The sequence below is a fragment of the Hippoglossus stenolepis genome, chromosome 11 (assembly GCF_022539355.2).
Source record: "Hippoglossus stenolepis isolate QCI-W04-F060 chromosome 11, HSTE1.2, whole genome shotgun sequence".
Lineage (NCBI taxonomy): Eukaryota > Metazoa > Chordata > Actinopteri > Pleuronectiformes > Pleuronectidae > Hippoglossus > Hippoglossus stenolepis.
The window spans coordinates 10,181,704-10,199,242 of record NC_061493.1 but is presented as its reverse complement, the minus strand read 5'-3'; the positions used below and the strand labels follow the sequence as shown (position 1 = coordinate 10,199,242).

At 40.6% G+C, this 17,539-nt stretch overlaps 1 protein-coding gene across 5 annotated transcripts in view; it reads right to left on the bottom strand.

The window, feature by feature from the left end:
* The window catches only part of pde4ca (phosphodiesterase 4C, cAMP-specific a), a 45,991-nt gene that overhangs the window by 15,969 nt on the left and 12,483 nt on the right, over positions 1–17,539 (bottom strand). The window contains exon 1 of one of the 5 annotated variants that reach the window (XM_035170612.2): positions 8,148–9,028. The exons of 2 other annotated variants lie outside the window; for them this stretch is intronic. In XM_035170612.2, the coding sequence (XP_035026503.1) occupies positions 8,148–8,479 (332 nt within the window). In that variant the 5' untranslated portion in view covers positions 8,480–9,028. Of the gene's footprint in view, positions 1–7,984; positions 9,029–17,539 lie in introns of those variants that run through there. 2 more of the 5 variants (XM_035170614.2, XM_035170618.2) reach the window with 2 other exon arrangements.

Below are 17,539 nucleotides of genomic sequence, written 5' to 3'. Positions count from 1 at the left end.
GTTCTGACTTTGGTGTGTTCATGTGATTTGAGGTTGGAATGTGGAAAAAACATGACGCTGTGAGCAAATTATGTTGTATTTATGCTTTTGGAGCCTTAAAACAACACCCAGACACTACAATTGCATAATAAGAAAGAACAAAGAAAAAGACATTTAAATGTATACATGATTAACATGTATACACGTTAATCATGAAAACGTTTGTATTGGCTAAAAGGTTTGTTGTCAGGCGACTGTGTGCGATGGACATGCAGTCTACAAGTGACAAACGATTCTAAAAGTTCACATTAAAAGCGATTGTTTAGAGCTGATTTCAACATTATGTTAATTCGTTAATAAGTGATGACGACAGAAATTGGCAACTAATGGACCAAAAGTTTCGCCAATTTTCCGAGTTGTTCCAGCTTGAGTTGGCGTTCACCTGAAATTTCGCAGTGAGGAACAAATTTTTCCGATTAATCTGTCACTACAGGAACGCAGAAATAATTTCCTAGCTGGGTTTCAAACCACTGCAACTAAAGCGAATACATATGTTTCTAAAAGATGTCAAACTTCCTTTTACAGGTTTCGGTGGTATAACTCTTGTTAGAGCAGCAGCCTGCTGAAAACACGAGATCTGGCTCCTGGCCCTCTGTTTGTGCCCTTGTCTCTGTTACTGACTAATCCCCCTTGTTAAAAAACATGGAGGAGACGACTGCACGCTGCATTTATTCTGCAGATCAGACTCAGAGCATCCAACAAACCAAGTCAGACAGAATTTAAAAGTAGAGTTTAGTTGCTATTATTTGAGAAATTACTCATGAAAAGCAAAACTAACAATAACCTCTCAGACATTGCATCATTTCACATCCAACAAAAATGATAGCTAAGTATAGACATTATGCAACTGCGATATAAATGTATGCCCATTGTTCACAATCGAGCCATGAAAACGTTTTTTAAGAGAAAGTGAGGCAACGGAGCTGACACAACAGAAAGACAGGAACACCGAATCACTTCACTGACCTTTATAAGAACCACGTAAAACAGAGAATGTTTAAAGTTTGTATAGAGGTGGTGATGTGACAAAGACTCCACTGTTTCTCTGTTGACAGTTTGGGGACAGGAAGTGTTTGACATGAGAACAGAGAAACTTTCCATTTTTAATAAGTAAAAGTAGGTTATCAAATATTTTAAAAACTATTCATTCCTAAAGAAGATTGAATGTGTCACATTAAAGGGATAGTTCAAATTCGACTCGAAACGGAGTCATTTACACCATGTGTTTAAATGTCCACACGCGAACGCAGCTCCGGAGGAGGATCACAGCAGACCTTTAGTCTAAAAACACGGTGTAAATGAAGCTATTTTGAGTTGAATTAGAATGTCGGAGCTTACGGACAATTGGATGACTCCACAGGAGCAGTATGTAGGCATGTTATGTATTTTTTCTGTTTAAAATTTTTTTTTTTCTACATTTGAAGAAGTGGTCACCATTTACTTCAATTGTATTGGATTGGGCTGCAATGCTGTTCACCCCTGAAACTCCATAAGTACTTATATTAAATAAAATGCATTCTCTCTCTCTCTCTCTCTCTCTCTCACAGACACAGACACACGCACACAGATCTTGGTAGCTGTCGCCTCACTGATTTGTTTCTAAACCAGAAGCTGTAAATTAAACCTGTGTGTGTGCGTGTGTGTGGCCACTGTCTTACTGAACTTAAGTTTGTGCTCTGTGATTAAGTTAGAGTAGTTTATTTTGCTATGAACTCAGAGCAGCCAAAAGCAAGAAAAATACAGACAAAATAAACACAAAACTAGTGAGTGTGCGTGTGTGTGAAATAATTATTACATGTAAAGTGTATTCTCAGTGTTCCCTCTCTGATGACGGCTGTAATCACCACCTCAGAGCCCTGCCCTCTTCCTCAGATCTTTCCTTTGGAGAAAAAAACCACACCAGGATTATGACGCTGGCACTGGTGGATGCTGACCTATGATGAACTGTACAGTGTGAAGTGGTCAACTGACTGGTCAGCAGCAGGAAGGTATGGTATCATAATCAAGGAGACCATCGAAGCTTCAGGAGTCCTGTGGATCTCCAGGTGGCTGAGAGCAACAGAGACGACTGATTTGACCATTTTGAATGTAAAAGTTAGTGTTTTTCAAACTGCTGAAAGATTTTGTATTTTTTGTCCCGGACATCCACATATTGTATACACTGTATTTCAAACTGTAGACCATTGTTTTAACTGAAAGTGAATAATTATTTATATAAATCTGATTGAGTTAGAGACCAGAAGAAATTTACAGTCACTGATAGGAAAGTCCTTGTCCACCTGCACACACATTCACAGAAACCCACAGACACACACACACATATCAAAGACTTCAGTCTGTGTTATCCTCCAGGATCTCGTAGAGCAGCAGAGAGAACAGTGAAGTGCGAGGAGGAAGAACTGGAGGGAAAGGGAAAATGAGAAGGTCTGAGGGTGAGGAGACACATGAACAGAGGAGGGAGAAGAGGAGGGAGAAAGAGTGAGAAAAGTTCAGAACCTGGTCTAGTATAGTTGTAGCATGATCTGTGTGAGGTATTAGTGGTAAAGGTGAGACATCACACATCATGTGGATATGTCACGGCAGCATAACACAACTTGCTTTTCAAATTTTATTCTGGATATTTTAGCAAATTTTTTATACGAGATGTGAAATGAAATATTAAAACTATTACTAGCTTATGAAAGCTTGTGTGAGCTATTCGTATCCACAATTAGATATGGTCCTAATGGCTTAATTCACTTACTTTAATGTATGACTTGGTTGTGATAAAAGCATCAGCTAAATGAAATGTAATGTAATGTAATGTGATTGTAAGAAATATTCCTCCATCAAAAAGTTGTAAAGCAGTTTCAACCCGAGTGTGTACAGTCGCTACTATTATTAGTGATTTCATTCTAACCTACAGTAGTTGGGTCAAGTGTTTTTCTTAAAAATGACATGACAAAAAACTTTTAAAACGCTTTTAAATCCATATTTCAAAAATAAATTTGGATTTGAATTTACACATATAGAAAATTTTAGAACTGTTGATAAAGATTTTGTCTTTGTCACAAAGATCTCATGCAACAAGAAGTTCTGAAGCAAAGTGAAGGAGGAGGATATTTTAAAAACCTTTAAAAAACGGTCACTCTCGTGTTCTCCTGTAGTCCATATGCTTGTGTTTAAATGCAAGTGAAGCAATGTAACATGTAAAACTTGCTCTCTGGCTTCTATAAAGGGTAAAGTATCTTGACAGTAAAGAACAGTCTGGATGTCAAATGGAAAAAAAAGCCATTACTTTCTTTTAGCTCGTGCACACACACACACACACACATACACGCACACACAGACATATAATTGCACAATTACTCTGTCATCCTATGAAAAATATTCCTGTGTGCGAATCTGGAAAGCTCATCACTGGACAGTACATTTATGGGGTTTAGAGGAGCATTAAGTCCATAACGCCTGTCACACTGCGAACACTCAGCCATGACTTCACTCTGAGTGAGTGAAGGTTACAAATGAACCAGCAACACACATTGAGTTTGAGTGTTCGTGCACAAATCTCATCCCACACGAGTACAGTAAACCGTATGTGCATCGTTGCTCGTGAGGCGTACAACCCGACACCGGGGGATCTGTTCCTCCTGTCTATGAGGCAGACAAATGAAGGTCCATGAGGATCCCTGCAGGCCAGACCTCCATTAGAAGTAACTGATGATTTAAGAAAATGTCTTTTAGACACATTTATTACTTCAAAATGTCTTTTGGCTGCAACGCCTCGTCTCCTATACCAGGACCAGTGAGAGTTATGCCGCAGGGCAATGGGATGACTTAATCATTTTTGCAAATTAGGAGATTCATGTAGCGTGACTGAAAGCTCAGATTAATTTGTCAAGGCCACATTGACCTGGCAAATTTAGAAAGTAACTGACCTCTGGCACAAGCGCACTTCATTTATCTCAAAGATGAGATTTGATATACACAATTTGATCTGTAACCAGAATCAAAAGCAAAAAGCTGCCTGATAGAATTGTGGCATCTAAAATATCAAGAATGAATCCAACTTTCACACTTTTTGAATTTTGATAAATTGGGAAGATAAAGCTTTCACTTCTCCTCCCCTCTCCTCCCAGGTTAAACTGACAGGGGAGAGTATTGGGTTTCTAGGAATACACTTAATAAAGCTGAACCCTGAGCTCACTCACATGCGTCCTGCCAAAACCTTCTTGGTAAGACTTGTAACTCATATTAAATTACTCTGTGCATGAATCATTCTCTCTCTCTCTCTCACCCCCAAACACGCAACAAAGCTCATGCTTGTATTTGCTGTCAGTGGTTCATTTTGAAATAATCTTTTAGGATTTTTTCTACATCCCTTTCCTGGCTGTAGCAACATGTGTAATGCTCTGTGTCAGTGCCACTTCATTTTATACTTGGCCCACTGCAGACAGCTCTGAGGAAAATTAGATCAGTGGCCATATGGGCCCACAGGAGACTGTAAATGGTGAGAGCCGAGGAGTAACATCACTCAAATTAATAGAGGTAATTAATCGGCATTCAATTTTCAATGTGACGTCAGAAAACTGATCTGTTACAAAGAAAATAACTATAACTCTATCCAAGACTGAATTATTGATTTAAAATGATGCTAATACTTATTGTCAAGTTAAAATATTATACTGAACTACTAAATGTGGTCTTCTCTGAAAAAAAAGACAAGGCATTTACAGCCATGCTCATTGCTCTGTGATTCTGAGGGGCTTTGGGCTAAATGCTAACAGCAGCATGCTAATTAACAATGCTAACATGTTGCATGTTTAGCAGGTTTCCTGGTTACCGTGTAGCTAGGCATGTTAGCATGCTACTACTTACTTATTAACACTAAGCAGAAAGTAGAGACTGGTGGAAATGTGAGTCACTTTGCCGGCACTAGATAAACTTAAATGTGACCTAATGGTGGCGCCAGATGAAATGCAAGGGGTTTACCAAAATTACCTCAGGGGAATATTAGTATCTATACCAATGCATGCGATGGCAGTTGGTCACAAAGTTGTGGAGATATTTAACTACAAAGTCACGATGGTGCAAAAGAAAAAGTTGGGGAATCACCAGTCATTAGGATTCATCCTCTGATGACAGTGAATGTCTGTAACAAGTGTCATGTAAATCCATTCAACAGTTGAGATATTTTTGTCTGAACCAAAATGGTGAGCTGATCGACCGATGATGCCGTCCACTGAGCGACGCCGCTGATATAAAAAGGCAAGTTTTATTATGTTGTTCTTAGCTGGCAAATACAGTTACATTAAATGTGCCAGACGGCTTTCATAGGCTAAAGCCAATTTTAGGTTAATAAAATTGAAATCAAAGGATAAATGAATGCAGCATAACACATCGCAGCCAATAAGCTGCAACTGGCCCAGGAATTCGAACAGAATCCCCTTATCGGTCCTCTTTAAGGAAAAGCAGGTGTTACCTTTACAGCTGAAAGTTGAAAGGAGAAAACAATAACCGCCACTGGGCAAAAAGAACCATCACTTTTCCTCCAGAGGGTTTTTAAACAAGTAGTATGAGATGCACCAAGAGCAGAGGTATCAATTTGCATGGTACGTGTTGCGCTCACATAAAACTTTGCATCCCCTTGCCACATGTCCATCTAAGGAGAAAGGGCCTCTGTTGTCTGGCTGTTGTCTTTTGTGATTAACGGAGCGGCACGCGAGACGGTTTGGTGTCTGATGTCCAAAGCTTCCGATTTATATCCTTCCTCGACCCGTAGGTTCATCTTGTCAGCTTTTCTCATGCCTATGTGAGGATGCACTCAAGCATAAACATATTTCATAGATACAAAAAAGAGCTCTCTCTGACATCAGCTCTCTGGATACCCCTTTGACTATAGCAGCATTGCGTTATACTTTATATGGATTGATCGATGCCTGGCAAAAGGGGGAAAGGGAAAAGCAAAGTGGGTACTTTTTTCCCAAGAGCAAGTAAAGGTAGGATACAGAAGCCTGACACGCCACCAGTCAATACTTCTATCTAAAGATTTGATGTCTTTCTTGAACATGTTATTAATAGTTTCCCCAAATATACACTGGCAAGGTCAATTACACCCTGTAATCCATCCAGACTCTGCTCTTTTGGTCACCAATGTGCCCCAAAATGATACCTTCCCTGCTCCCTGTCTCCCTCCCTGTCTGTGACTTCCCAGGCCATTGCACATCGACTTCAACAAATACCTCTGCTCTTCAAAATATAATCCAGCAGGCAGAGAATTTCTAGACATGGCGGGTGTTATAAAAGCAGTTGAGCATGAAGTAATTGTCTAACATTTCCATCCATACCCCTCAAGTTTCAGCTACAGAGGAGAGCTTTGCTTGTTTAAGAGCAGAAGTCAATTACATTTCTTGGCATGGGTCTTGAGGGGACTTAAATTGAAAGGACAACTGCCCTTTAAAAGCCCCGTGCTCGCAAATGTTCTGCATTACATCTGATAAACAAGGATCCTGCCTGAGAAAGAGTCCATAATGTAAACAGGACTTTATCTCAGAGTCCTCCCTCGCCGCCTCCCCACTGGCATTAAGGATTATGTGCGAAGCTACTTATGTTGGACTTTTCCTGTGAGAACATTTGTGTCAGGAACAGCAGCATCAGGGCTACATGGCAGATACTTTCATGAGAAAGACCAGATTTCTCATGCACTGATGTGCAGGATGTGCGAGCAGTCCGCAATCACACACATTCAAGACTATTGTTTTCGGTGTTGAGGACGTATGAATGTGGTTGTTTCACATTTTTGGGACTGAATGCCAAGTGACAGTGCAGGACAATGATCCACGGCTGCTGTTAAGACGTAACAGACTGACCGGTGATTAAAGCCACATTAAAAATGTAACGATTAAATTAAAACACATGAGTGATCAGTGTCTCAATTCACTTCTTTATCCAACATGTATGATTTCCTCTTGCCTGTTGTTTGTCCAATGTGTAAGGTGACATTTAGTTTACCCCTCGAAAATAAATAATGCATCTTGTATCTTGTATCGTATTGTATCATATCCTGCTTTATTAGTAAAAATCAAAATTAACATGTTTTATTTTTGTAAATCATATTTCAGTTTGATTATATAGTTCTGCAAGGTGTTGGCTAAACTTTCCTGCCTTTAAAAGAGTTTTACAGCCGCTTTTCTGACTCCCACACAGGTTTAAAATTATACTTCTGTATAGTTTGTTTCCTCATTGTCAAGTCTTGGATTAGTATAACTATAGCCATGACCTTGTGTTCTAAATTGCAGTACTAATTCAAAGATTCACATTCCAAAGGCATTATTTTTTCCCCCAGATACAATCATTTAAACAGATCCAAATGCTTTTACTCTTACACAGTTTCACTATATTGACTCTTGTTAACAGCCATGATACGGGTCGTCAAGTTTGTTTAATTAATCATTAGTATAATTTTTCTTTTTTTTAAGTGCCCCACCTGGAACAGTGCCTAGTCTTACAAAAAACACAACACAAGTGTTCAAGAGGAAACATGATAAGAAATATTTTGGGAGTTGGAGATATGAACAAAAACTGATAAGGGCCAAAAGAATGTTTTTGTAAATATTGCAGCTGATGAAAAACAGTATGCAGTCCAAAGATTTCAGATACTCATTGTCAAAGATGTTCATATTCTCTAAAAGATTTTTTTAAAAAACACAGGAAGCCAGATAAACTGTTCCATATTGTTTAAGTTTATAACTGATTCAAGAAGTTGTCACTGATGCAGCACAAGTCATTTCTGTAAAAACTGTAATTTCAGTAAGAGTTTGATCTATGATGTGCTACACACTGGATGTACAGTATGTGTGTGTGTGTGTGTGTGTGTGAGGGAGAGAGAGAGAGAGAGAGATGAAAGGAGACACTGAGACACAGACAAAAGCACTGAGTTAGAGTAAATGAGGAAGCGCTTAATTACCGCCTGCGTTTCTGTATGATGTCAATGGGCCTGTTGACAGCACACGGCGATCCCCATATGTCCCCACTCCGCACAGTGATACTCCGCTCCACGGAGTAACAGAACCCACAGTTCGTCGGCACACTCATGTTTCTTTAGCCTACTCTCTGAAACGCGTCCTCACCCGCCTCCTCTTCGGGGCTGCTCCGCTGCTCCCCCTCGCTCGGCTCCTCTCAGCGTGTGGCCCCTCTCATCCCTGTGAGACGCGGCCCGCTCCCTGGTCTGTCTCGCTCCGTCGGGCTGTCCGGCTCTCCGCGGCTTCCCGGGACTTCTCATTACCTCTGGCAGGAGGGGACAGCCCGCTCTAGGACCAGTGGCTCCAGTGAGACATGCCACTGACAGCTGGTGCTGGTCGGCGTTCTTCTCGGTGGCTGTGCGGGGTGTGTGTGCTGGTCTCTGGGCACCTTGTGCGAGCTGCTCCCTCCCTCCTGCCTGTCTGTTCAAGGAGCTTCTCATCACTCCCCGCAGAGCTCCATTAATCGGTCCCCCTTGCACATCTCGTCTTTGCTGCGGGTCTAAATGTGGCGCAACACTGCTGCCCTCTCCATTTCTCTCTCTCTCTCTCTCTCTCTCTCTCTCTCTCTCTCTCTCTCTCTCTCTCTCTCTCTCCTCCTCTTCCCCCCCTCTGGCTGCTATACCTTTAGTCACAGGACAGACAGAGACCTTTCCTCTCCCTGGGCAAACTTGCTCTTCTGCTCCAGTTTGTCACAGTAGCCCCCCCACTCCGTCTGCGTGTGCGTTCTTTTTGTGTGTGTCCGAGCGCGCCACACACTGTGCACAGAATCTGTACGTGATGTGTGTGTGTGTGTGTGTGTGTGTGTGTGTGAGCAACTGAGCGTGTACGTCGGTGAGCACGCTGTGTGTGTAGGCATGTGACCGAGCTGTGTGTGTGGGTGTGTGTGCGTGCGCGCGTCACACACAAGGGGGAACAAGTTTCAGAGTGAGGTCAGAGCTGAGAAAGGGGGCGGGGTCAGAGCAGACTTGGTCCCTGCCTTCTCCAAATGTTTTAACCCCTACTCTCTCTCTCTCTCTCTCTCTCTCTCTCTCTCTCTCTCTCTCTCTCATACACACATATACACACACACACACACACACACACACACACACACACACACACACACACACACACACACACACACACACACACACACACAGAGAGCCCTGATACTATGGCAGGACTGCACCCTCTCTTTGTACACAGTGCCATTATCCTTTCCAGATGGAGTGCGTGTGTGTGTCTATGTGAGTGAGCGTGTGCGTGTCTGTGTGTGTGTGTGTGTGTGTGTCAAGTATGTCTTGTCTATGTTAGGTAAAGAGATTGATGACAGGATGAGTATGATACGGTATTATAGTAAGTAGCTCTTGGGACAGCTTGCACAGAATGAAGAGCATGTGCGCACACACAGACAAATGCAAATACACGGACACACACTTATTTGTATACAGTATGTTCTTACACACAAGCTTAGGCACCAGCGTGCAAGGTCACAAGTGGCCTGGGGAAGTGTACTTTTAAAGACCAGAAATGAGAAAAGTAAATACGAAACCTTCTGTATGCTTCATGTGAAACCTTGAACAGCTACAGGATATATTCCCAGAGATAGAATAAGTCCTACCATGGATTAGTGTTCCACAGAGAACAAGTTTTCATATATTCATATTTCATTCAAATTAGTGTGAGAAAAACACCTCTTCGAGTCCTGAGGGGGGAGAAATATAATAGTGAAATATAGGATTGAGTGATAACATGGTAACCACAACTAGGCCTGTCATTGAAGCTTCAGATCTCTCCTGGTGTTAATGGGGCTGTAATGAGATGGATACTCCCTATTTAAAGAGTTCATCTGTGTTTTGTTTGAATCTTTCCAAGACTAAAATATAAAGGAACAACAATGGTACCCAGTAGAGTGCATACTTTTGCCAAGGCCCAACAGTCCTCTTCTTAAACAACGTTTATCTCTAGATCCACAGACTCATAAATATCGGTCACAGGAACATGTATGATTGTTTTCATCAAGATCCACGAATGATTCTCTGACAAATCAACGAGAATGTTGTAAAAAGGCCCGCTCTCACAAACCCATCCACAAAATGTCATGAAATCGGTTCAGTAGTTTTAGTGTGATCCTGATAACTAACAAACAAAGCAACCAAACCAAGTATTTCCCCAGCAGAAGACGTCCCTTAGCGTTAAAGCTAACCTTTGCAGCTCTGTCCGGCTCCTCATTGTATTTGGAGAGTTTTACACTTCAGCAACTCCAGCCAAGGTTACACAAGATAGCGTTAAATTACACATCAGTTTGCCCTCATTGTGTAACACTAAGTGAAAACATACTGTTAAAAATATGAACATGTACATAAGCTAAGCGGCAAAACAGAGTTATGTAAGAATGAAGTGACAGTCTGATATTTGTTTTCATACAATAAAACCAGGGCTGACTAGCTCCACACTGCAACACAAGAACAATGTTGTCTTTCACGTCCTATACACAGATCATCATGAGGATTTAAACTCTGGGGCATGAAGCTTATCTTGGACATCTTATATCATCAAGTTCATATTCAAGATCCTTTTAAAGAACAGCCATTAATAAAAAAGGCAGCAGGAAACTTGAGACGGCTTTTTTAACCAACTCGTGGAGCTAATATAAGCTTAATATAGCGTGCTAGCTACAGCTGATATGTACTGTACGTGCCTCGCGAGTACAGAGACAGGCGTGGTGGGGCTGGACAAACGATCAATCGCCATCCAGCTCGCTCTTACGCACAGAAAACATCTCCATAAATGGACTTGAACCCAACCTACATGCAGCACGACACGGTTCAATTAAACTGGCAAATCAATCAATGGCATCACTTCATCACCATGGAATTCACGAACGTCAGGCAGAGAGACAACAATAGACAAAGAACAGAATAGAAAAAAGTATGAACATATACACAGACGGGGCTCAACAGGTATCTTGAATATGAAATAGGCCCCTTTGATTATATGAAAGCCTTGTTACTACTGATGTGAAGCAGTCTTTTCATGCGATATGGTTCTATTTCTCACTTTTATATTTATGTTGGTTGCAACACACAGGCAGCTCACAACTGTGGTGTTTTCTCTCTAAAACGATTTGATATAATCCTTTACTCTTATACAAAGGTTCTGTGTCTGCAGTGGTCAAGAAAAAAAACTGCCATGTAAGGAAATCTGAAGAGGTGCACACGCACAACAATCTGAACCACAAACTGAACAGACCTACAACACTGCTCTGTATTATAGTTTTCTGGAGCCCCAGTTAAGCAGCAACAGATTATAAATCCAATCACATGACTACATGACTTAAATGGTAGCTACTTGGGTTTAGCAGGATTGACTGTGCAGGATCAGAATCAAGATCCGGCCTCTCTTAGGTTGATTAAGAGGCGCTACAAGTGAAACCTGATAGACTTAATTCTTTCATTTTGTTTAGTTTCCGAGCTTTAGTTCACGCTTATCTTTTGTGAATACACACCGTGCAAACACTGGCCTGCAATCTGACTTTGGATTTTGTAAAACTGGAGAGTTTATCTCCAGTGGGAATAACAGCGACCTGCACTTTTGACACATTTCCATGAGAGGAAAATTGTTTGCATGTGCAGTTAGAGGAATAACATGTTTCAAGTGAAGTATTCCTTGTTATCTAGAGTGAACATTCATACACACACACATATATAGGTTGGCAGGAACACAGAGGCTCTCACAGTGTTTCATGTATCTGCGTCAGTGTGGTGGAAGAGAGTGGATGTCTGAGGAAAGACAGACATGAAACATTTGCTCCTGCTCACTATCTTCACATCTCATCTTAAGACAGTCGTGTTCTGAAGCGCTGGACTCCAGGTGGATGTGGTGATCTCTTAAAACTCATAAAACAGGGAGGCATCATAAATTCTGGCTGACCCCCAAGTTGTGGGTTTAATAGTCCATTATTTGCGAAGGGGCCTCATGACATCATGCGTTGGCTACACAGAGGCATGGTAAGCATTCCTGTATAACGAGCTGTTTTGAAGTCAGCAAGGAGCGCTGTTCGCCAGGATTGTTGCCCGTCAGTGGACACACCGTCTGTTTGTGGTTTGTTTTGTAAAGCGAGCTGACACTGATTAATCTCCACTGTCATATTGTCCACTGCCAACTGGTGAGGTTAGAATCAAAACACAAGAACATTTACATTGGAATAAAACACTCCAGCAGCACAACGAGGAGGGAACGGGACTCAGTTCAAAAACACGTTGGTTTGATTTATATTAAAGTATTGGACTTTAACTGGGAAACGACAGGATTAGCTGTGCTCCTGTGGGTTAATGAAGAAAGAACATTCACCAACTTTGTGACTGTCAAAGTTTTAGTATTTCAAAAGTTCATGCAACAGCGTGATAATGATGAGACTGCAATATTTTCCATGTTCCCTTGTATTTTTTATAAAATATCACTTTGCTATACTGATAAACTGAGTAGAATCTAGTAGAGACAGAAACCTCTGCACAAAGGTAATAATCACTTTGGCTTTGATTTTGCCAAATAATCAATTCAAAAAGAGGACTTGGATATTATCAAAATAGTGAATTACACAAGAATGTAAAAAAAAAACATGTCAATCAATCACAACTAAAATGTGAGTTTAGAAACAGAACAAAACACTATCTGCTCATCAAAATCTTTGTCTAACACCAAGACCACTAAAATAAGAGTTTTCCCTGAGTGATGGTCGATTACTTAACTGATTATTAACATGAATTTCTCCTGAACACTCGTTCTCACAACTGTTAGTATACAGTAAATATTTGATGACGTGTTTCTAATTTGGTGTATTAACTTGAAGTGTCTCCATGAATCACACTCAAATCAGTTTCAATGGAATAAAGCTTTGTCAGCCTGGATGTGTTTGCTTGTGTCTGAAAAGCAACAGAGTGCAGATGAAAGTGTCCTCTGCTACTGATATTGAAATAATAAATAAAGTGCTCTCACATTAAAAGACTTATTGCATAAATCCAAACATGCAGTTGTTAACACTGTGTGATGCTCTCACATATTATGCCAGCTTGGACTTTCTCTGCAGCCACATGATATATACAAACAAACACTATTTCATTCACAAGCGTCTAAAAGAGCATGGTAGAACTTTGGTAGAAACTTGCCTCTAATACATCAAAACCCAACACATTACTTTCTTCTAAATTCAGCCTGTTTGCGGTCTTAAAAAAACTCTGGGATCTCCTCTACAATTTGAAATAACTGTCTGTTTTAACCACTCTGGACTAAACAATGTGAGTTTGTCTAAAGGGACAGAGTGCTGGGCACAGCAGAGTTCAAGAGTTTCAAAAAGCAGCGGCAGAAGAAAAGGGTACACAAACACAGTAATGTAACACACACGGGCATATTCACATGAGCAGGGCTGCCCATAGTCGCTGCTCTAGTTTCAACATCTCTAACAGAATCTCCAGGAATGATTAATTCCCCAAAACAACCTTTTCCTAAAAAAACAAAAACAAACACACTGTGTAAATTGCAGCAATGTTCAACACAACAATGCAAAGTATCCACATCGGAAATTGGAGAAGAATGTTGTGATTATTTCAGGCTAAAACAAATGTCTTGGAGAAACAAACGTTGTCTAAAATATTGAGTATATACGTAAAACAAAGCAGCAGCACCAGGTGTCAGCATGTGGCTGCTGCTACCAGCCTATATTTATCTGAGTTAGTGATGACAAACGTCATGTTACAGCATGTACTGTAGTAAAGGCTATCAGTGTGTCGCCTCATGATGCATTAGGCCGCCATCTGCTCGCATGACGGTGGGGTTTTGGGTCTCCGCTGACTTGGGGATTGCACGGATGACAGACTTGTGGGCACACGTGAAAAATGCAGCCACACGCACATGCACACGCACATGCACACGCACACGCACACGCACACACACGCACACGCACACGCACACACACACACACACTCAACCACACACAGGGTCTTATTTCAGTGACTTGGAGGACCTTACCATTGGCTTACATTAATTTCCTGGAGTCTCACTCTAACCTTGACACACACACACACACACACACACACACACACACACACACACACACACACACACACACACACACACACACACACACACACACACACCTATGAAACAAGTTAGTTAGATGGCTGCCAAGCGTGTTTGTGTATGTTTATACATTTTTGTTACATCTTCAGGACCTTTTGTATTGTTAACACTGACCTTGACCAGTAGTCTACATGGGCATCAAAGCCTGCTACTAATGAGGCAAAACCTAATTGCTGTGGTCTTGGAAGAGTTTAGGGGTAAGATATGAATTGTGGTTAGGTTAAGGTTAGATGAACTGGTCATGGTTCAGGTTAGATTAGGTCAAGAATGCAGCACTCTGTATGAGTGCTACGAGGGCCACGGGCACTCAAGGAAATGCATATAAAATACCTAAAAATTATGCTTTATAAAGCTAAATCTGGACAGTTACGAGGTTCAAATCTGGGCAATGGGAAAATGGTAAAAAAAACACTTTTAAGTTTATATGTACGACTCAGGAGGGGCAGCGGAGCATCGATTTGTATCAAATTTGCAGTCCTCCCGTGAAAAAGGGATAAAGTTTGGGTTAGGGAGTCATTTTATTTTATATAGTTAAAGTAAAAAATATCATCTATGGTGGCTTTGTAATATTATCATTTTGTTTATACTTAATTTCACACATTCAATCTTGACAAATAAGCTATTAGTTTGTTTATGTATCTGCGTCACTGAGGTGGAAGAAAGACGTTAAATGCTTCTGCTCAGTATCTCCACATCTCATCATAAGACAGTTGTGCTGTGAGGAGCTGGAACCTCGAGGCTGAGATGATGTGGTGTTTCCAGTTTCACAAAATAAAATTATTATCTACCAAATCAACACATTTTTTTCCCTCTTGTCCAACTAGTGCTTAGTCAACAGGTCTCAGCTCTCTGATCAGCTTGTCTCTGAGCATAAGCTTAGTCAGGTGCTCCCTCTAGTGGTCACAATGGACAGTCGTCCTGATACTACTGCATGGCAGCGCTGACACCCAGCACTGATGTCTGAAATAAAACAGGAGTTTTCAACAATATATATTCATCAATGGTTAAAACTTTAAATGTATCATTCTAACATGTAACAATATGTCAGGTTTCACGATAAAATATAAAATCTACCAATTTACCATAGTCTTGTGATAATGTATATTTTGATTTGGTGCCATATATGAAATATAATTGAACTGAATTACATCTGATCAGACCTTTCAGATCAAACAACATATTTTTTGAGGCCACATCCTCTGCAAAACAAATAACTTCAGCAGCAGCAGCGTATCCGCTCTGTTCAGTTTCCACAATAATCCTAAATAATCAATTAAAACGTTCACTTCCTCTTCATTTAATATCTTTCTGCTTCTTGCCACAGTCTCTTTGAACTTTGGATAAAGGAGAGACACTTTTAATGTCCCCTCACACAGTGGAGCCGTTCATGTTCGTGAGTTTCAGCAGCATTAGTGCTGTGCTGTGCTGTGCCGTGCTGTGCCGGGCTGTGCCGGGCTGCTGTTGCTGCCAGCCTCAGGAATCGATGAGGCTCTGGAGGCGATTGGGGAAATCAGTCATGCTGAAAATATGGAGTACAGCAGTGACGCACACAGCAGCCAGCCCGCCACAGCCACACAGGCCCTATTGACTAATCTGGGTGTGTGTTTGGGGAGGGGGTGGTGGCAGCTATATTAGGACCTCTGACATTGACACTGTTGCCCTTTGGTGGGATGGCCTCACTTGACACTTTTTTTTGGTTAAAGATTGGTGAAGATGTTAACTGCTCTTTTTATTGTGTACATCCTATGTATGCATTTATATTTATAGATATTACTCTTTACTATATTTGGTGATGATTATAGTGACGAAGACGATGATGCATTTCTCCTTATTAACCTAATGTTTACTTCTTGTAAATATTCATGAATGTAAAATTTCAAACAAAGAAAATTGGAACACAATGTGGCAATGATTTCTCTATCACAAAAAAGCAAATAAAAAAATATCATGTAAGTAATATTTTGTACTTTGTTGTCCTCACCTGTCTACTTATCTTCTGTTTTCTTTTAATACTTTGTAGTGTCACTTTTTCAAAACCATTTTAGTTGGTTACTGTTTTTTATATATATATTTCAGCCTGCTCTATTTAAAGCTTTATTTTGATATCGCAATTTAACATTTGAATTGTGGAAGGCTGTTAATAATTTTATAGCTGTATTTATAACTCTATCTCAGATTTCGCTCTTTACTCTCTGTATATGTGGTGAATAAAGTTATAGTTATAAAGACGATAATGCATTTTTCCTTATGAATCTAATTTCTATTCTGTTTACTTTTTGCCAAATTCCACATTCGTAAATGTAAACTTACAAACAACTTAATTCTTTATCATTTACAACGGAAATTGAACCATATTCGGCAAAGATCTCTCCCTCACAATGAAAACAATAAATGTATGAAAGTTTTAACTTTGTTGTATTTGTCAGTTTGACAGAATTAAACATGGCACTTTATTGTTTTGTTTTTTCATCTACTTCAGTAAAATCTATTTAATTGTCTGTAAACGCCCCCCCCCTTCTCCCATCTCTTCGACTGACCCTCTCTTTCCACTCATTCTTTATCTCTGCACTAAAAGCAGGGCTATCGCAGCCACGTTGTCTCTATCACTCCTTCACCGCCCTCTCGTCTGCGCTTTCACCCTCTTTGTCTAAATTATCTCTTTCTCCCAGCCAGTCGGCTGTTGCGTTTGTCCTCTCAACGTCTCTTCCTATCATCCTCTACTTCAGATAAATAAATGGCATCTTCTCAAACTGTCAGAGCAACATCAACTACCTTATCCTGATACTAAGAACTCCCGTCTCCAGCCGTGTCCGGCTAAATGCACTGACGCTGTGCTGTTTAAATGGACACCACACATAGGCCATAAAAAAACATTGAGAAGGTTACTAGGTGGGTGTGTGTGTTTGTCTGTGTGTATGTGCTTTAATATGTACGTATGTATGTTTATATGTGCATGTTTGTGTGTGTGTATTTGAATATGTGTGAGAATGTGCATGTGCATGTGGGTGTGTATGTGCACGTTTTTTAATGTGTATATGTGCGTGTAGGTGTACGTCTGTGTGTGTAGTAAGTGTATGTGTATGTATGTGTGTGTCATAAGTCATAAGGTAGGATGAATAGTGCCCTGGTACTGTTAGTACAAGTGAAGATGAGAGCTGTCTATTGTGATGGACACATCTGGATTACAAGAGACTGCTTTGTGTCAGTGTGTGTATCTGTGTGTGTCTGTGTATGTATCTATGTGTGAGTGTGTGTGTATCTGTGTGTGAGTGTGTATGCTCGTGCTGCATGATGATAGATTATTACTTTAAAAATGAATTTAACGACTCCCTTGACTAGTTTAAGTACTATTTCAGTATGTTATCCTCTCCGAGATCATACAA